This window comes from Typopeltis vanoorti, chromosome 13 (genome assembly GCF_054136105.1).
Source record: "Typopeltis vanoorti isolate ZY-2024b chromosome 13, IOZ_Tvanoo_1.0, whole genome shotgun sequence".
Lineage (NCBI taxonomy): Eukaryota > Metazoa > Arthropoda > Arachnida > Uropygi > Thelyphonidae > Typopeltis > Typopeltis vanoorti.
This window is the reverse complement of record NC_143561.1, coordinates 7,971,509-7,991,901: the sequence shown is the minus strand read 5'-3', so window position 1 is coordinate 7,991,901 and position 20,393 is coordinate 7,971,509. Positions and strand designations below refer to the sequence as shown.

The following is a 20,393-nucleotide window of genomic DNA, read 5'->3' as shown; positions in this document are numbered from 1 at the left end:
CCCAAAGCCCTCACACACTACTATACTGGCAACACACCTTCACACAAAAAACTCAGCCCACTTCAAAGCCAGCATAGAAAACCTTATACTCAAACACACTGACGATGTAATGGTCAGTTTTGATGTCTCCGCCCTATTCACAAACGTTCCACTCAAAGAATCCTTAGAGCTAATGCAAGATAAATTTCCTCCCGATATCACAGCCCTATTTCAGTTCACAATGAACTCGGGCTATTTTGTTTGACAAGGAAAATTCTACAAACAAATAGAGGGGACAGCCACGGGTTCTCCACTCTCCCCGCCCTTGGCCAACTTTTATATGGAGACTTTTGAAGAGAAAGCCTTAAACTCAGCCCCACGAAAACCAACCATATGGCTTCGCTATGTTGATGATGTGTTCGCTATTTGGCCACATGGCACTGATGCATTCCTTTCCTTCCTAATACACTTAAATAACCAACACCCCAGAATCAAGTTCACCCTGGAAGAAGAAAAACACAACCACCTTCCTTTCTTAGACACACTAGTCACCCGCCAGCCTGATGGAACCTTGGTTTTCTCAGTTTATAGAAAATCCACCCATACAGGCAGATACATTCACCAACAATCCCCCCCCCCCCCCACAACAATATGGAGTCATTAAGACACTACACAACAGGGCTAAACTTATCTGTTCAAATGACAATGTCCTAACAACAAGGCTAAACCATATTCTCAACACTTTCTTAGCCAATGGCTATCCCCCCCCCAAAAAAAACCAAAAAATATTGAAATCAATACCCCCCCTTCGCACAAAGGATTACCCTAAATCCACACCATTCCCTATATCCGAGGCACCTCGTAAAAAATTACAAAAATCCTAAAAAACATGACTTAATTTCTTGTTAGAGACCTTATAAAAACTTGGCATCCCTTATCTGTTCCACTAAAGACCAACCTCTCCCCCCTCCCCAGACCTACCTGCTGTATAACCAAGTCCCTTGTAGCTGTAAGCTGTCCTACTTTGGCCAAACAGGCAGGTCTTCAGTATGGTAAGGCTCCTTGCTTATTCTTTATCAGCCAGATAGGAGACTTCAGTTTGTTTTAAAACAAATTCCAGTATAGCTTGTCTTTCATGTTTGGTCACAAATTTTTATTCATGGAGTTCACTCACTGTATTCTACCGAGTCGTTATTCACACAGGAATACATTTTATCAAACCACCTCTCTGTCTAATGACTTCAATGAGTCTTTTGCAAACAAGGTGATTAACAGTTATTGGGTTTTTCCACTGCCCGTCTGCCAAGAAGTTGCCAACCATATCACCATCCCATATGTTAAAGGTGTTCCCGAATGCATCTGCAAATTACATAAATTCACTGGTCTCAGAGTCGCTTTTCACTCAATTAATAAACCTTCCTCCTGTCTAAGCTCAACCCTGGTGTTCTAAACTACAGGTGTCTATCAGCACATGTAGTTTATTATACTTCAACCAAACTGGCATATCTAGACTACATTAGATTCCACAAGAAGGAAAAATCTGAAATTGCCAAATATGATATTTTCTCCAAACATAAAATTCTTTGGAAAAGATTAATATTCTACATGTAAACATACTTGTATAAAGAAAGTATGTTTACATGTAGATTTGTAAAATTTGTAAAAAAAAAAAAGTGAAACCTTGCTGTATTGCCCAATTTGAATAGATTTGATGGAAATTGTTCGTCTTCACACAGCCTTCCCTAGTTAATTTTTTTTAAACATATATAATAAACATATTTAGGACTTTAGAGCCGTTTGAACCATGCTACTCTAATATAATGAATATATGGCTGACAGGTTCTCATTACTTAGTCTTTGTTATGTAACTTACACCTTGTTTAATTTTGAATTCATACTGACAATATCTATGATACTCAGGAGAAAATTTTATACAATTAAAATGCTAATACATGTGTTGCATTGTATCAATTTTTATTTAAATGTCTACTTATGTTTCAGTTTATTGAAATAAATAAGAACATTTGTTTTTTTATGGTGAAAAATTGAACACAGATTACACTTTAAAGCATATCTTAGATAAACGGTAAACAATTAGACCGAGGCACAAGTAATGGACAACTCACATCATCTTTTTTCTTGTGATTGTTTTAAGGGAACCATTGGAAAAGATGAAATCAAGTATATTAGGAGATGTCATTAATGACTTCCAGATATAATTTTAGATGATTCACTAATTTCTGTTGAGGGAGCAATGTGAATGAATGATAGAAGCCCTTAATACAATATGAAAAAAGATGTCTTCAAGATAAGGCATGGTTACTGTATTCAATTGATAGTTTCATTTGTGGTAGATGAATCATATGAGAGACTAGCATAGATCAATGTACACAACATCAGAGTGTTGATTTTCATGTGTGATGAAAAAATCACAATATCTGATGTTGTTCTTTAGTAATCCAGCAATGCTTGGAAAATCTTTCTATTCTTTGAACCAAAATAAAAAAACATCAAAAGGCTTGGTTTCCTCTATCACTTTCTGTTACATTCCAAAGATTGACATTCTGAGCAGTAAAAATCATTATCTAGCACAGAATTCTGTGCTAGATATAGATTTAAAACATAGGTTAAAAAGCTACTACCCTTTTTTTTATCATCTTCTGCACACCAAAATGCAACATCACTAATTAAAAAAACTTTATATATCTGGAGAGATTATTATGCCACAGCAAACAGAATAATCTCCCTAAATTATTCATTATCCAGACTTCTTACTGGCAGTGCCAGTTTAATATGGTAAGCAGGTGATACATCATATCGGAGAACCTTCTTCAAGGGGCACGAAGTGAGTAGAAAAAATAAAATAAAAACACATTTTAATATTAGCTTTTATTAAATGTGGATAAGCACTAAATATATTGTAATAAATACTGTGACTTTTAATAACATTTAGCAAAAACTGCAAGTTGTTTTTTGCTATTTGTAGTATAGAGCTGGCAGAAGCACTAGACAAGCTTGGCATTCATCCAGGACATTGTGTTAAGAGGGGGCCTTATACTACGACTTTCTTTTTTATATGCAGTGTGTATTTGTCAGTTAGGATGTGAGGCAGGCATGTTGCGCACATTATATTTAGACATAGTGCATGCAGCAATCAAGAGAATCTATACCTGGCTTAACCTCTATTACAAAGTGGCATTTGGGTATATTTTGTGAAACAGATCTGACACATTGTTTGTAAAGCCAAAATTATGTAATTGCTCAAAAATTACCTTCCATTATTAGAATCACATCATTTTCTCAACATTAGAATACTTAGATTAGAATCACATCATTTTCTCAACATTAGAATATTTAGATTAGAGTCACATCATTTTCTTAGGGCCTTACACTACCGACTTTCTTTTTTACATGCAGTGTGTATTTGCCAATTAGGATGTGAGGCATGCACGTCGCACACATTATATTTAGACACAGTGCATGCAATGTTTTCTGCAGTTCAGTGTAGCAATCAAGAGAATCTGTACCAGGCTTAACCTCTATTACAAAGTGGCATTTGGGTGTATTTTGTGAAACAGACCTCACACATTGTTTGTAAAGCCAAAATTTTGTAATTTTAGGGGGGCACATTGCAAAAGTGGCTAAATCAGCTCATCAAATCACTTGGATGCTGAAGAATACTTTGACGAGCAGAGACAAGCAAGTTATTGTTCTTCTGTAGCGAGCCTTGATAAGATCCCATTTTGACTACTGTACCCAGATTTGGTCACCAGATTTTGTCATCTGGATCCTCTCAACCTCCTTCTAGATGGGAAGGAGGTCGAGAGGATCCAGAGGCGAGTGACCAAGATGATATGAATCTTATGAGAACAGGTTGAAGATTTGTGGGTTGCAAAAATTAGTTGATAGACGGAAAAGGGGAGATATGATTGAGACATTCAAATTGCTGAAGGGTTTCTATACGATTAATTCAGAGGATATTTTTGAGAATAGCACTGGTGGTGGAAGGACTAGGGGACATCGATGGAAGCTGGGCAAGAGCGTGGTTAGTAAGGGTGTTAGAGCTAGGTTTTTTACTTTTAGAGTGGTGAATGAGTGGAATAAGCTGCCAGAGTGGGTGCTATGACAGTGAATGAGTTCAAGGCAAAGTATGATGGATACTGTGTGAATGTCGAATAGTTGTGATGGACATGATGTTTAGGGCTTCCCTCGATGAGTCTATAAGGACTCTTTGGAGTTGCCTGTAAAAATAACCATCTTTGGAGTTGCCCGTAATAATAACAATAATAATAATAACCTAAAATTTTAAATCTGAATAAATAGCCCTAAATCTTATATTTTTTCCTCAATAATTTATTTTTATGTCTTACCAAATTTTTTGTTCGGTAGATTTTGTTTTATTTAAGAATAAATTCGGGCATAATGGAGACCAAAAAAATTATCCATAGCTGCAAATAAAAAAAAAAAAAGAAAACAAGCAAAAGAACTTGAAAAAGAGAAACAGAGAGGGCAGCTAACTAAATTTCTCAAAAAAAGTCTGAAGATATAAAAATAGTGTATGAAGATAACAAACAACAATATGAAAATGAACAAGCAAAGTAAAATTCCACATATTCTAAGGACCTTTCTATGCAACTATCAAAGATGACTTTTAATATTAATTTATTAGAATCATCAACATCAGCCATACACGACACTCCAAATTTCTAAACCATCATTAATTTTTAATTTAAGTGATCTGGCCACTTGGCCTTCGATTATTAATGGTAATATTCTAAAATTTCTCATAAAACAAGGCCCAAAACAAACTAAAATAATTTTTATCTACGTCATGATTGTGGTCAAAGTTTTAGCGATGTTTATTATAACTGTAAAGTAGCAAACAATGAAATTTTGGCAAGAACATGGTTCATGTATTTCACTTCCGTAAACTGTGTTTCTGTTGTAAAATATTTTCAAACGAAAGAAACCAGAAATTACCTACCAATGGTTATTCTAATTGGCAAAATTTATTGAAGACTCTTACTACTCATGAAGGATGTGCATCACATTTAAAATATTTTATGAAGTGAATGGAAATTAAAAAACAATTAAAAGATCATACCACAATAGACTGTAAACTTGAAGAAGTATATCAAGTTGAGAAATGACATTGCCTCGATAGAATAGTCAAGATAATAAAAATATCTTAAAGGGCATTGTTGTAGTAGCTTTTCGTGGCACAACAGATATTATTTATGAGAAAGACAATGACCATTTTTAAAACTGGTAGTTATTTTCAAAATTTGATATTGTTACTGCAAATCATTTGGCAAAAAAAAAAAAAAAAACCTCATTATTTAGATAAAAATATTCAAAATGAATTAATATTAATCAATGAATAATATTAATGAACTAATGCCAAATATTTTTCTATAATACTAGACTGCACCACTGACATAAGTCATATTGAACAAATGACAATTATTGCCAGGCTTGTTCATAAACATGAAAGAAATATAATTACTATGGAAGAACATTTTTCAGGATTCCTAGAAGTTTGTGAGGACAAGAAATGATAATGGGATGAATATGTGAGGAAAAACACAGTGGCATTCAGAGACACATATTAAAAATTAACCCTCGAGCACTCTTGGTCCCATGTGCAGCACACGTTAAATTTAGTGATCACTGATGCAATGATCACTAAATTAACACCGAAACAGTGAGTTTTTTTTTAGCACCATACAAGAAATTTACAATTTCTTCAGTGCTTTGACTGGTATGTAATGCATTTTGCAAAATTGCATTTATTTTAAAACTTTATCAGATACTAAATGAGAAGCGAAGACTGATGCTCTTTGTTCACGTAGATATAATATTTAAATTAACAATTATACAAAATATGAAGCAAAAACATTAGCTTTGAAAATTAAAGATTATGGATTTTGGTGTTCACTTATAATGGTATGAAATTCTGAGTAAGATCAATGCAGTGAATAAAATGCTTCAAAATCCAAACACAAATTTAAGTGAATCTATAAACACATTAAATAATGTAATTGACTTTACTAAAGAATTCAGATTGGATGAAAATTTTAATGTTATACCTGAATCAGCAAAAGAGTTAACAGTGGATTTAGAAATTTCTCCTGAGTTCAGAAGAAGTACTTTACACAAAGATAAGAAAATATTGTTCTGTTATGAATGTTTAAATGAAGTGCCAGTTGTTCCACAATATAACTTTAAAGTTAAATTTTTTTTCCCCTTACAATTATGGACATTATTATTAATTCTTTGGCTGAAAGGTGTGATCTGTTGACAAGTTACTTTAACATATTTCAGTTTTTATCCAGTTTCAAGAAAATTTTTAATATGGATGAGGACACTTTAAGAAAAGATTGTGATGATTTACAAGTTGCACTGAATAATGGTGAAGAAAAGGATATTTTGCCATCAAATTATGTAATAAAATACAAATTCTAAAGGACAGCTCAGATCCATTGAAAATACTGCAATATATACACACAAATAATTTAGAAAGCATCTTTATTAATTTAACAATTTCTCTTTGAATATTTTTGACACTTCCAGTTTCAGTAGCAGTGAACGATCATTTTTAAGACTGAAATTAATTAAACATATCTAAGATATAGTACTTTGCAAGAAAGACTGGTTGGACTGTCAATGATCACAATAGAAGGCGATATCTGTGAGAAACTAGAAACAAGTGAAATTAGATGAATTTGCTTCCATAAAATCAAGAAAAGTCAACTTTTAAATAATTTAATTTTTTCATACATTTCTTTTCCCATTAAAAATGAAATGATTCTTGTCATTGTGCAATTTTTCTAGTTTTTAAATCTCTAGTTAAAATATCTCATAGCCAGTAATTGGCAACTTATGTATCTGCAATTCTAGTCTATGTGCATTTTTGTATGTTTTGCAATTTTTGCTGTGTTCTTAATATATGAATTTTTCAAATTACAAAATTTTACATAAAAATATGTGTTTTGAGTTTAAAACCTTTAAATTTTAACTATATTAAAAAAAAAAAAGTAAGGGGTGCTCAACTTAAAATTACATTGGGGTGCCAGAACCCCTAGAGCTGGCACTGTTTACTGGATTCCTAAAAAACATCAGATATTTCTTTCATCTCTCTCTCTCTCTCTCTGTACATTAATATACCCATAGATGTACTAGACTTTATTGAAACCTCTTCTCACCAGATGTCACAAAAACACCAATAATCAACAATCATTATAATACTTGTTTTCAGAGAAACTTGTGCCATAACTTTAAACAATATACATGAAAACACAAGGTAAAACTATTATTTATTTAATATACTGCCATATATCAACATCATTAAATTCCTGACATGTAACCTCAAGCAGTGTACAGGATATCATTACAGTACTACATGAAGAACTTACATTACTTCATTACTAACTTCCTATCAACAATTTTTCTCTAAATCAATCTGTTATCCGTCAAGACTCAAACATTATCAGATCTTATATCTCTTTCTTCTACGGCAATTTTTACTGTATCAATCCACCTATATTTTGTCTTCCTCTGGGTCTTTTTCCTGCCAACCTGGAAGAGAACACTTGTTTTGCTCATTTTTACTCTCCATTTCTGTTAGAGTGACCATACCATCTGAGATTTGCTCTGCTAACATCTTCCTGCATGCTAACAATACCAAGTTCTTTCTTAATATCCTTGTTTTTAATATGATATTGCCATTGATGCCATCTATTCATGCTCCTAACTATCTCAAGTCTGTCATATATGTGGTTTCTAGTCTTTGTTCAAGTTTTATTTCTAATAGAGCTCTCAGATCTATAAATTAAAATTGATTTGAACAGTGTCATGTGCACAGCTAATTTAGTATTTTGACTAATTTTTCTCTTATTCCATATAAATTTATTCAATTCACTTCCTACCATACCAGCTTTGTTGATTATGTTGTCTATTTCCATATTTAATTTGTGATCTTCACTAAAATTGTGACTAAGTAGCTGAAATGTTTTACTTCTTCTATAGGTTCTCCATTCATGATGCAGTTGTTTTCAATGTTTCTGCCTATTTTCATTGTCTTTGTCTTGTTATTGCTGATTTTCATATTGGCTTTGTTGTGCTATTTAATTCAATTCATTCGGGATATTCAAATTTAGTCAGGGAATCTTACGGACTAGTACTGGATTTATTTAAAAGTATAACATCATCTGCATCAAGTAAAGAGCTGAGATTAACATCTTAATTTTGATATCGGGTTTCATACTACTTTCCTTCATAATGTGATCCATATAGATAATGAATAACAGAGGGGATAATGTACATCCTTGTCTGACACCAGATTTAATATCAAATCATCTTCCTGTACTTTCTTCAATTCTAACTGCTGACTTACAACTCAAATAAAGACTAAGTATTGCTTGATATAATTCCCCATTGACAGCATATAACTGCAGCATTTTGAATAGTTTTTCTCTTGGAACCTTATCATATGCCTTTTGCAGGTCTGCAAAAACTTAAATACAGATCTTTGTTATATTCCCACGATTTTTCAACTATTTGTTGTAAAGTGAAAATCTGATCCTGACAGCCTCTATTTGGGTTGAATCAGCTTGTTCTTCACCAATCTTCCATTCTACTATCCTTCTCAACCATTTCTCAAGTATACCTGTATAAATCTTACAAGGAACAGTCAGTAGGGAAATAACTTTGTAATTCTCACATTCAGTTTTATATCCTTTTTTGTATATGGGTACTATGAGAGTTCTACTCCAATCATTTGGAATTCGTCTACTCCAATCATCTGTCCAGGCTTTCTGACCTATGCAGTGCAGCCACTGCAAAACATTTATACCATCATACTTGAGCATTTCTGGTCGAATATCATCTACTCCTGCTACCTTTCCATATTTCAGACTTTTGATGGCTTTTCTACTTCAAATATGGATATGCTGACTGCATGCCTGTTGAGTGTTTTTTACCACCATGCTCTCACTGTTTGTTTCATTTAGCAATTTTTCATTTCTAATTTCTTTTACTGCACTCTTTCCTCCATTTCACAATAGCTTTTTCAACAGCCTCCAGAATATTTTCTCACCTTCATGATATTTATGTTCTATGTTCTTGCCAAATTTTTCCTATGACTTTTGTTCAGCTAGTTTTACACAGTGTTTAGCTTACTTACATTTGTCTGTATTCTCTAAGAGCACAAGCTGACTTATTTGCCAGGAACTTTCGATATGCTCTGTTCATTTCCTTCACTGCCTCTTTAACTTTCTGTGTCCGCCATAGACTTCTGAGTTTTCAATCCTTGCAGAGAACTTCATCACATGCCTTTCTAGCTAATCAATCAATGTTCTCTTCAGGACTTGCGACTGAATCTTCAAGATTTGGTTCCTGTTCTCAAATTCTTTCATTTTTTCTTGAATAATGTTTGTGTATTTTAGTTTACAGCTTACATCTGAGAGCTGGTTAACTTTTATTCGCTTCAAAACTTTCTTACGTGTTCTTCTTTTCAATATGAAATTCAATTTTATCCTGCTCAAGACTAAATGGTGATCACTTCCAATTTCAAATCCTCTGTATAGTCTAGTGTCCTGCACAAGAGAGAAAACACTACTATCAACAATAACATAGTCAATGAGACTTTTTCTATTCCTTACCTGTTCTCTCCATGTAAATGTATGCACATTTTTATGTTGGAACATTTGTTAGTAATAACCAGTCCATGTCCTGACATCCATTATTATTAGTTTTGCTTTTCTCCAAGTTTTCCCAAAATATTTTTGTATGTCTGACAATTGTTTCCTACTCTGCCATTTAGATCCCCAACAAGAACCAACTTTTATTTTTACATTGTCAGTTGCTTTCTCTAAAGCCTCAAAAAATTCCTCCACTTCTATTAGTAGAACCTTCTGTGGGACAATAGGCACAAAGAAGTGTCATTGTCCACTTCCCCATTCTGATATTTGCCCACATCACTCTATTTGATGTTGGCGAATTTTGTATTTAATATTATAGCTACTTCTTGTTTTCCCTGATTATTATTCCCTGACTGGTAATTAGTTTACGGAATTAACAATGCATATAAAGTATATTAATTAAAGATAACTTTAATAAATAACTTTTATATTTTGGCAACATGACCTGACCTCCTGTTACAAACCTTACAGAAAATGGGCATCCCTTATCCGCTCCACTAAAGACCAACTACTTCCCCTAGACCTACCTGGTGTTTACCAGGTCCCTTGCAGTTGTAAACTGTCTTACTTTGGCCAAACAGGCAGAACAGCGAATATCAGAATTTCGGAACACAAGGACTACATCCGTTTTCACAAATACAGTCATTCTGGGCTTGCGGACCATGCTCTGGATACACACCACAGAATACGGTGGAAGAAAGCTACAGTGATACACCTTTATGTGTTCGTCGAACATGTTGTTTATTATTTTAACGGTATAATAGAACACAGAAACTAAGTAAATAATTAATTTATTGACTTGATGCTGATATTTCGCTGTTATTATAACCAGCATCTTCAGAGCACAAAAACACTGTTTGTCACAATACGCGAGACTAAAACAACATGGTGTACTTAACCCAAATTGTAGCAGCAACACAAAGACTAGAGTCCTGATTTTGGCGCCCTCTATCTGAAAAAAAAAAAAAAAAAAAAAAACACTATCATATATTACTAGAGTCCTAAAAAAGTGCTAGTTTTTTCTTAATATGACTGTCTCCCAGATCTTCGGCAAGTTAATACAGCCATATTTGTTGAGATTTGGAGTGTGTTTTAGGGCTTCTGTCGCCTCTGAGAACAATCTCTCTGATTTATATGGGTTTCTGTGTAGTACTTTTGTGTTTTTCCAGTTGATCCTGTGTGCAGGGGTATCCAGAGCATGGTCTGCTAGGCCCGACTTCCCATAATGATATTTTCGGATGTATCGTTTATGTTCGCTGATGCGGATATTCACAGTTCTTCCTGTTTGACCGTAGTAGGCTTGATTGCATGAGCAGGGTACTTGGTAGACTCCTGGATGTGATAAAGGAGGAATGCTGTCCTTGGGTGAGCGGATGAGGGTGGCTAATTTGCTACATGGTCTGAATGTGGTGCGTAGTTTATGTTTATTGAGGATTCTTGAGATCTTTTCGGATGTGCCTTTAATGTAGGGGATGGTGACTGTTTTGTTGTAGTTCTCTGTGGTAGATGGTGGGAGGGGTTTCTTAGGAGTGTTTAGTATTTTGTTTATTTTTTGTGGATTGTAGCCGTTGGCCAAGAAGGTGTGGCGTAAGTGAGTCAGTTCAGCAGTCAGAGCCTTGTCATTTGAACAGATTGCTCTCGCTCTATGGGTTAGCGTTTTTAATATGCCATATTGTTGAGAAGGATGATGGTGTGATTGTTTGTGTAAGTATCTGCCTGTATGTGTGGGTTTTCTGAAAACTGAAAATGATAAGGAACCATTTGGGAGACGTGTGATGAGTGTATCCAGGAAGGGCAGACAGTTGTGGGCTTCCAGTTCCATAGTAAAGTGGATTTTTGGATGTTGGCTATTTAAATGTGCTAAGAATGTTTTCAATGTCTCAGGGCCATGTGGCCAAATAGCAAGCACATCATCAACATAGCGTAGCCAAAGTGTTGGTTTGAGAGTGGCTGTATTGATTGCTTGTTTTTCCAGGTGTTCTATGTAAAAGTTGGCTAGGGGGGGAGAAAGGGGGGAGCCCATGGCTGTCCCATCAATTTGTTTGTATATTTTCCCTTTCCATGTGAAATATCCTGCATGTATTGTGAATTTGAATAGTTCAAATATATCAGGGGGGAAGTGTGACTTCAGTAGATTGAGGGTTTCTATTAGTGGTACATTTGTGAATAGTGAAGTGATGTCAAAGCTTACTATTAAGTCTGAGCTTTTTAGTGTGAGGTGTTGTAAGATGCTTTTTAGGTGTGCTGAATTTTTGATAAAGGAGGGAGAATTGTTAGTGAGAGTGGCTAGTAGCTTTGCTAAATGTCTAGCCAGTTTGTATGTGGGACTATTTATACTGTCCACAATTGGGCGTAGGGGTGTGCCTGGTTTGTGAATTTTTGGTGATCCATAGATCCTCGGTGTTTTAACATGGAAAGGTTTGAGTTTGTTAACCGTGTCTTTGGGCCAGGAAGTGACTTTTTTAAATAATTTTCGTGCCTTATTCTTTTGTGTGTTGGTAGGATTGCGATCTATAATTTTGTATGTTGACTGATCTTGTAATAGTGTGTGCATTTTGTTTTCATATTCAGTTGTGTCCATCACCACGGTTGCATTTCCTTTGTCTGCTTTTGTTATGGTAATCTGGCTGTTGTTGTGTAGCTCTTTTATTGCAATGAATTCCTTATGTGGGATATTATTTTTTGGAGGCTTGGACTTGATTAGGATGTTGGCCACATCTAAACGTATGTTGTTAGCTATTGTTGGAGGCAGGTCGTAAATGCCTCGTTCGATGGACGCCATTATTTCGGCTTTTGGAACTTGCTTGGGAGTTATGGCAAAGTTGTGCCCTCGACTTAAAGCAGTCGTGGCTTCTTTGCTTAAGGTGAGTGACGATAGATTCACGACGACGAGGTCTTGTTGTAATTGTGGTCGTTGTATGGTGTTCCGTTGTTGTAGATTTTCGAACTTCTTTTGGTGCCGGTTTTTGACTCTGTCGAATTCTTTTTTTGCCGTTGCGTCGGTGATGTTCTCTAAGATCTGCCAAAGTTCCGTATTTAGAATATTATGCAGTGATTCTCGTAATTCGCTGATGGTTGTATTTGCTTGTGCTAATTCCCGACGAGTGGTGTTAATTTGTTTGCGTAAAAGCGCTACACTCGCTCGTTTATAGATGCGTTGGGCTTTGGCCGAGTGGAACTTGTTTTTGATTTTAAAACAGTTCGGTATTAATTTGGTGTCTCGGTATATTAATTAACAATAACAACAACAGCCAGATTACCATATTACCATTAACAACAACAGCCAGATTACCATAACAAAAGCAGACAAAGGAAATGCAACCGTGGTGATGGACACAACTGAATATGAAAACAAAATGCACACACTATTACAAGATCAGTCAACATACAAAATTATAGATCGCAATCCTACCAACACACAAAAGAATAAGGCACGAAAATTATTAAAAAAAGTCACTTCCTGGCCCAAAGACACGGTTAACAAACTCAAACCTTTCCATGTTAAAACACCGAGGATCTATGGATCACCAAAAATTCACAAACCAGGCACACCCCTACGCCCAATTGTGGACAGTATAAATAGTCCCACATACAAACTGGCTAGACATTTAGCAAAGCTACTAGCCACTCTCACTAACAATTCTCCCTCCTTTATCAAAAATTCAGCACACCTAAAAAGCATCTTACAACACCTCACACTAAAAAGCTCAGACTTAATAGTAAGCTTTGACATCACTTCACTATTCACAAATGTACCACTAATAGAAACCCTCAATCTACTGAAGTCACACTTCCCCCCTGATATATTTGAACTATTCAAATTCACAATACATGCAGGATATTTCACATGGAAAGGGAAAATATACAAACAAATTGATGGGACAGCCATGTGCTCCCCCCTTTCTCCCCCCCTAGCCAACTTTTACATAGAACACCTGGAAAAACAAGCAATCAATACAGCCACTCTCAAACCAACACTTTGGCTACGCTATGTTGATGATGTGCTTGCTATTTGGCCACATGGCCCTGAGACATTGAAAACATTCTCAGCACATTTAAATAGCCAACATCCAAAAATCCACTTTACTATGGAACTGGAAGCCCACAACTGTCTGCCCTTCCTGGATACACTCATCACACGTCTCCCAGATGGTTCCTTATCATTTTCAGTTTTCAGAAAACCCACACATACAGGCAGATACTTACACAAACAATCACACCATCATCCTTCTCAACAATATGGCATATTAAAAACGCTAACCCATAGAGCGAGAGCAATCTGTTCAAATGACAAGGCTCTGACTACTGAACTGACTCACTTACGCCACACCTTCTTGGCCAACGGCTACAATCCACAAAAAATAAACAAAATACTAAACACTCCTAAGAAACCCCTCCCACCATCTACCACAGAGAACTACAACAAAACAGTCACCATCCCCTACATTAAAGGCACATCCGAAAAGATCTCAAGAATCCTCAATAAACATAAACTACGCACCACATTCAGACCATGTAGCAAATTAGCCACCCTCATCCGCTCACCCAAGGACAGCATTCCTCCTTTATCACATCCAGGAGTCTACCAAGTACCCTGCTCATGCAATCAAGCCTACTACGGTCAAACAGGAAGAACTGTGAATATCCGCATCAGCGAACATAAACGATACATCCGAAAATATCATTATGGGAAGTCGGGCCTAGCAGACCATGCTCTGGATACCCCTGCACACAGGATCAACTGGAAAAACACAAAAGTACTACACAGAAACCCATATAAATCAGAGAGATTGTTCTTAGAGGCGACAGAAGCCCTAAAACACACTCCAAATCTCAACAAATATGGCTGTATTAACTTGCCGAAGATCTGGGAGACAGTCATATTAAGAAAAAACTAGCACTTTTCTAGGACTCTAGTAATATATGATAGTGTTTTTTTTTTTTTTTTTTCCAGATAGAGGGCGCCAAAATCAGGACTCTAGTCTTTGTGTTGCTGCTACAATTTGGGTTAAGTACACCATGTTGTTTTAGTCTCGCGTATTGTGACAAACAGTGTTTTTGTGCTCTGAAGATGCTGGTTATAATACCAGCGAAATATCAGCATCAAGTCAATAAATTAATTATTTACTTAGTTTCTGTGTTCTATTATACCGTTAAAATAATAAACAACAAGTGATACACCGTAGCAAATACAAATTTGAAAGACTCTTTATGGAATCAGCCTCAGCCCTGAGAAATTCTCCAAACCTCAACAAATTTGGGTGTATGCGACTGCCCAAATATGGGAGGCCTACATCTGCAGACCTTCAGCCCAACGGCCAAGAACACCTACTTAGCCCGCTAGAGGGCACCATCAGGACTGTTAGGAGAACAATAGCTTCATCTTTTCATTCCCGGTTTCTGTGTTGTAGTGCCTACGTGCACGTAACTTTTTTGTAAGTTCTTTTAGAAAATGGCAATGTGACATTGCCGAAATATCGGAAAATATTTATTAAAGTTTAATTTAATTTATATTCTTAACTACGTTGTTCTATTCCTTAAGTGTTTTAATAATGCATAACCAACGTATAAGCCTGTCTACGAGAATCTTTAATTAATATACTTCATATGCGTTGTTAATTCCGTAAACTAATTACCAGTTATGTATGACCAACGTATAAGCCTTGCTACTAGAATATTATGCACTGAATATAATGTATTGTATTTATTGCTTAGAAAGATCTCACCAGTTTTTGTGTTTTTTTGTTTCAGTCACCCCTATTATGTCAATCTGTTACTGATCCAATTTCTCAGCTCCATTTATTTGCGATTCAGGCTTCTTATGTTATAGTACTGATCTTGAACTCTGGTGATGCTGAATTGAAGTGTGTTTCAAGATTTGTTCCAGTAGCTGACTTTTTGTTGTTCACCCTGGCAAAAACAACAGGTTCCTTGTTTAACCAGGCAATGCCCCAGCTAGCGTGAAATTCTGTCATGTTATTCCATCATTTTGTTTGTATATTAAGCTAATAAGAATACAATTTGTTTTGCTAAATCTCAAATTGCCAGCCAATCCTCATTTGTTCAATTATCCAGGTAGATATCTAACAGGGTGCCCCATGAGAAGGTGAGGATTTGACATTAGGTCAGAAGCCCTGGTTGGTTCTCTGCATTCCTCTAAAGGCTATGTAGAATTCTCCTCTAAGTTATACAGCTTTGACCTTAAGTACTCTGCTGCCACATATTTCAGTCTGAAATTAACAGACCATCCTCAATGGCTTAAAAAACAGTTGTTACAAGGTAGAATGCAAACAACTGATTTATAAGAAATAGAACAAGCTGCATGATGTTAAATCATATTGCGTATATATATATTGTATAGAAAATTTATAATAATAATTATGAACAATGTGGATCGTGATTCTAAAATATCTCTCATTCTCCTGCTCTGCTTTAGACAACAATCTTACCTGGGTGACTTATGATGAAACCAATGATTTAATTCATAGGATTTCCAAATAGTTGTAATGAACTAAAATGAAAACCAGTCGTTTCAGCACCTAACTCCTAGATTATATGGCTTGCTCAAGACTTACAAAGACTGGCTTTCCTCTGAGCGCCACAGCAGACAGAATAATCTCTCCAAATGATTCATTATCCAGACATCTTACTGGATTCCTAAAAAAACATCAGACATTCTGAGTCTTTCATCTGTCTGTATACCAATGTTACCCATAGATGTACTGGACTTTATTGAAACCTCTTCTAACCAGATGTCACAAAATATTAAAACACTGCTTACACTTCAATTTCTTCAAATGGAACTATTTCTACAAACAATGTTTTGGCCTAGTTACTGGAAGTTTATTACCTCCTCTCCCTCTCTGTGCTGTAGATCTGTTTATGGAAAAAAAAAAAAAGCAAAAAACGTTATTTTTCAAACCAAAATGAAACCTGTCACCTAATGGCAGGCAATGGATGTTGATGATATATTCATAGTTCGGAAACAATGTCACTGATTTAAATTACTTATTCTGTAAAATACAGTTCATGCTAGGATTAGAGAAAAAAGGGAAACTAATCTTTCTGGATGTCCTAATCTCTAAGAAACCAGAAAGCATCGTTTCAGTATAGATTTACTGTAAAACACCATACTGAACACTATTTTCACACCTCTTCCCACCATCCTTCCCAGTAAACAGACATAACTCATACAACAACAACAAAAAAACACCACTATTATAAAATATGAACATAAACTAAAAGAAAAACTCAAGTTCTTGCTCTATTAGTTCATCCTTGGATATCCAAAGATCACCAGTCAGGAATTAGTACTCCTCCTTGCCAAAATCCCGATATTCAATACAGAGATTCTGTTTCTATCCTGTATGTGAGGAATCTTTTCATGAAGATCAGATCAGGGTTGCTTGCAAACCAATCTGAAGCCTCCTTAGATCTCCAAAAATCAGCAACTCATTCCATAAATACCCACGTGTTTACGGAATGTATACATTCTATAAACACCTGGGTCAGACACGAGAATGTGGCCTATTCTCATGTGGTCAGACAAGTAGGAGTTGTTTTGAACTGAGAAAGAAAGAACAGCCCAGGAATGTTGAATACACAAGAGAGGAAAAACCTCAAGTCTCATATCATTCACTGACCACAAATCACACCATTATACTGGAATGCAGCCACACATCTTATCTAAATCTATTATGACTTCTTTTCACAAAGTGTTAAATAATCAGCTGCTGTCACTCACTCAAGTTACTCTCAACAGAAACCAACAACTTAAATGACATCTGGAAGTCATCAATAAGATCCCTTAAAACAGTTGATTTCAACTTCTCCAACAGTCACCTCAAAGCAATCCTGGTAAACACAAGTTGCATGCCATGCATTAATGATGCCATAGGGTGATTGTTACTATTCTAATGGTTTATTTCATATGCTTTAAATTATAATTCATGTACACTTTTCCTGAAGAAACAACTAGTCTGTTTGCTAAATCACATCTGATCCTCTCATGAAAATATTAACAGCTATTAAAAGTCTTTTTTTTTTCCATTGCCATAATGTAATTCTTTGTCAATTTAATTTGTTTTGCTCTAAAGATGTTGTGTGAATAAACTTCAAAGGGAAAGTCACTGAATAAAAGTAATTTTTGTTACTAATTACATTTATAATTATGTGCATAAATTTATTTTATTTGTTTTCCATATTTGAGGAGAAAATATTTAGTAAATCATCTGTAGCAGTTGTTTTTATACCTCCTTTTCCATAAAGTCAAACTCCACTGCACAAGTATACAGCAAGGTGTGAAAATCTTTATAGTCTGTAAATTTTGACTTCAAAAGATTCCAGACATGACCCTAAAAGAAAAAAACAAAAGATTTTCAGGCTCCTTCATTGTGCAGTTTTCACTTTATAGCTTTATAGTTAAAAGTCATAAAAGAAGAATCATATTAGTATTAATTATATATTTTACATAACACACATTTTCAATGAAATTCATGAAGCCACACCTCAATCCAGAGAAATGCTTCATATATATATATATATATATATATAAGTTTGCTATAGTGGATATGACTAAATAAATACATGTAAAACCACAGTAATAGGTTTTTTAATACGTAAATATTTCGACCTAAGTGTCTTAGGACATCATCAGTATAGTTGGGAACAATACTAGGAATAACATACAGAGAAGATCTGTGTAGAAGTTTGGTCTTTTCCCAGTGGATCCTATGGTTTGGGTTTTCAACTCCATGTTGGGAGAGGCCAGATTTCTGTGGCTTGATGAGACGGATGTGGTCTTGATATTCAGAGATGCGTTTAAGAACATTATGATGTTTGCCAGATGTACTATGGCTTTGCATGGTAATGGATATGAAAGAAAGTCTCCACTTACTGAATTAAATACTCTCAATTACAGTGAAAGTAATTATGGCATTTTTGTCATCTTGGGTAACAAGTTTTCAATAGGCTTCTCATCATCCTCCTGATATGTACCACCAAGAGGTGTTCAGGTTACTACGACAGCATTATATAATTCAGTTTATATTATTATTAATCTCCTATCAACAATTTTCCTCCAAATCAATCTATCAGCGATATTATCTATTACAGAGAAAGAAGACTTAGATCTTGGTCTTCCTCTGGGTCACTTTCCAGGCATCTTGGCATCAAACACTTGTTTTGCTAACCTTTCTTCACCCATTACATTTAGGTGGCCATACCACCTTAGATTAGCTCTGCTGACACATACTTGAATGCTAATAATGTCAAGCTCATTTCTAATATCTTCATTTTTAATAATGTTCTGCCACTGATGCCATTGGTTCACTCTCCTAATTTTTCTCAGACCCCTCATATCTGTGGTCTCTAGTCTTTGATTAAGTGCTTTATTTCTAATCCAACTCTCAGATCCATAACTTAAAATTGGTTTGAACACTATCCTGTATACTGATAGTTTGGTGTTTTGGATAATTTCTCTCTTATTCCATATAAATTTATTCAGCTGGCTTCCCACGATACCAGCTTTGCTTATTTTGTTGTCCATTTCCAGATTTAACCTGCCAAGTTCACTAAAAACTGTGTCTAAATAGCTGAAATATTTTATTTGTTCTATAGGATCTCCATTCTGAATGCAGCTGAAGTTTTCTATGCTTATGCCTATTTTCATAGTTATGATCATTTTATTGCTTATTCTCATGCCAAATTTGTTAGAGCTGTTATTCAATTTAGTTAGTGAATCCTGGAGACTTGCACTAGATGTGTGTAGGAGTACAACATCATGTGTGTAAAGCAGAGAGCTAAGTTTGACATCTCAAATTCTAATATCAGGTTCGGTGCCACTTTCTTTCATAATGTGATCCATATAGATGATAAGAATGTTTCCAGAATGTGATCCATATAGATGATAAGAATGTTTCCAGAATGTGATCCATATAGATGATAAGAATCAAACCATCTTCCTGTATTTGCTTCAATTCTAACTGTGATTGACAACTTAAACAAAGACAATGTATTGCTCTGTATAATGTTCATTCACTCCATATAATTGTATTGTTTTGAAAAGCTTTTCTCTGGGTACCTTGTTGTATGCCATTTCTAGATCTACAAAACTTAAGTATGGATCCTTGCCATATTCCCATGATTTCCGCGTGTTGGAGCGTGAACTACTATATACCATGGGAAAAGCAAGTTCGATGTGAGCTAAACCGGTGAGAACCAGTTACTGGAGGGAAAAAGGAATGAGTGGACACGAAAACGAAAGTAAAAAGGAGAAACGAGTGGGGGGAGTATAGAGAACGGTAGCTAGAGACTGAAGGGGGATTTTGACATGCCAAAAACGAAATTGAAAGGACTGGGAATCGCTTGGCATTTTAACTTACCTGTTTCGGAGTTGGATTTCTACCAAAACTTCCTAACGCCTAGCAGTGGAAAAGTGCAGGACATAGGATAATACGTATAAGAAAAGGAAGAAATGGGTAGATAATTTAAACCAAGTGCAAAAAGGTTATATTCTCCCGAGTCCATAAATCAATCGCAGAAATAGAAGATTCTTTTAAGTTTGTGTTACTACAAAGTAAAGTCAGCAAGGACTTTAAAGATGTTGTTCGATCTCCTTATGATGTGACGAAGCTATATCCTGGTAAGATTACTTTCGCTATTCTTAGTGAGAAGTAACGAAAATTAATTCTGCCGAAAGTAATTTATTCCTAG

The 20,393-nt window shown here is 35.3% G+C and overlaps 1 protein-coding gene across 1 annotated transcript in view; it reads right to left on the bottom strand.

The window, feature by feature from the left end:
• Positions 1-6,555: 6,555 nt before the first annotated feature.
• LOC150099915 (protein C-mannosyl-transferase DPY19L1-like) overlaps positions 6,556-20,393 on the bottom strand; it is a 331,158-nt gene continuing 317,320 nt past the window's right edge. Inside the window, exons 14-15 of the mRNA XM_090403079.1 lie at positions 17,933-18,034; positions 6,556-6,678 (exon numbers count right to left, since the gene is read on the bottom strand). Coding sequence (XP_090259205.1) covers positions 6,643-6,678; positions 17,933-18,034 — 138 coding nt within the window. The 3' untranslated portion in view covers positions 6,556-6,642. The remainder of the gene's footprint in view (positions 6,679-17,932; positions 18,035-20,393) is intronic.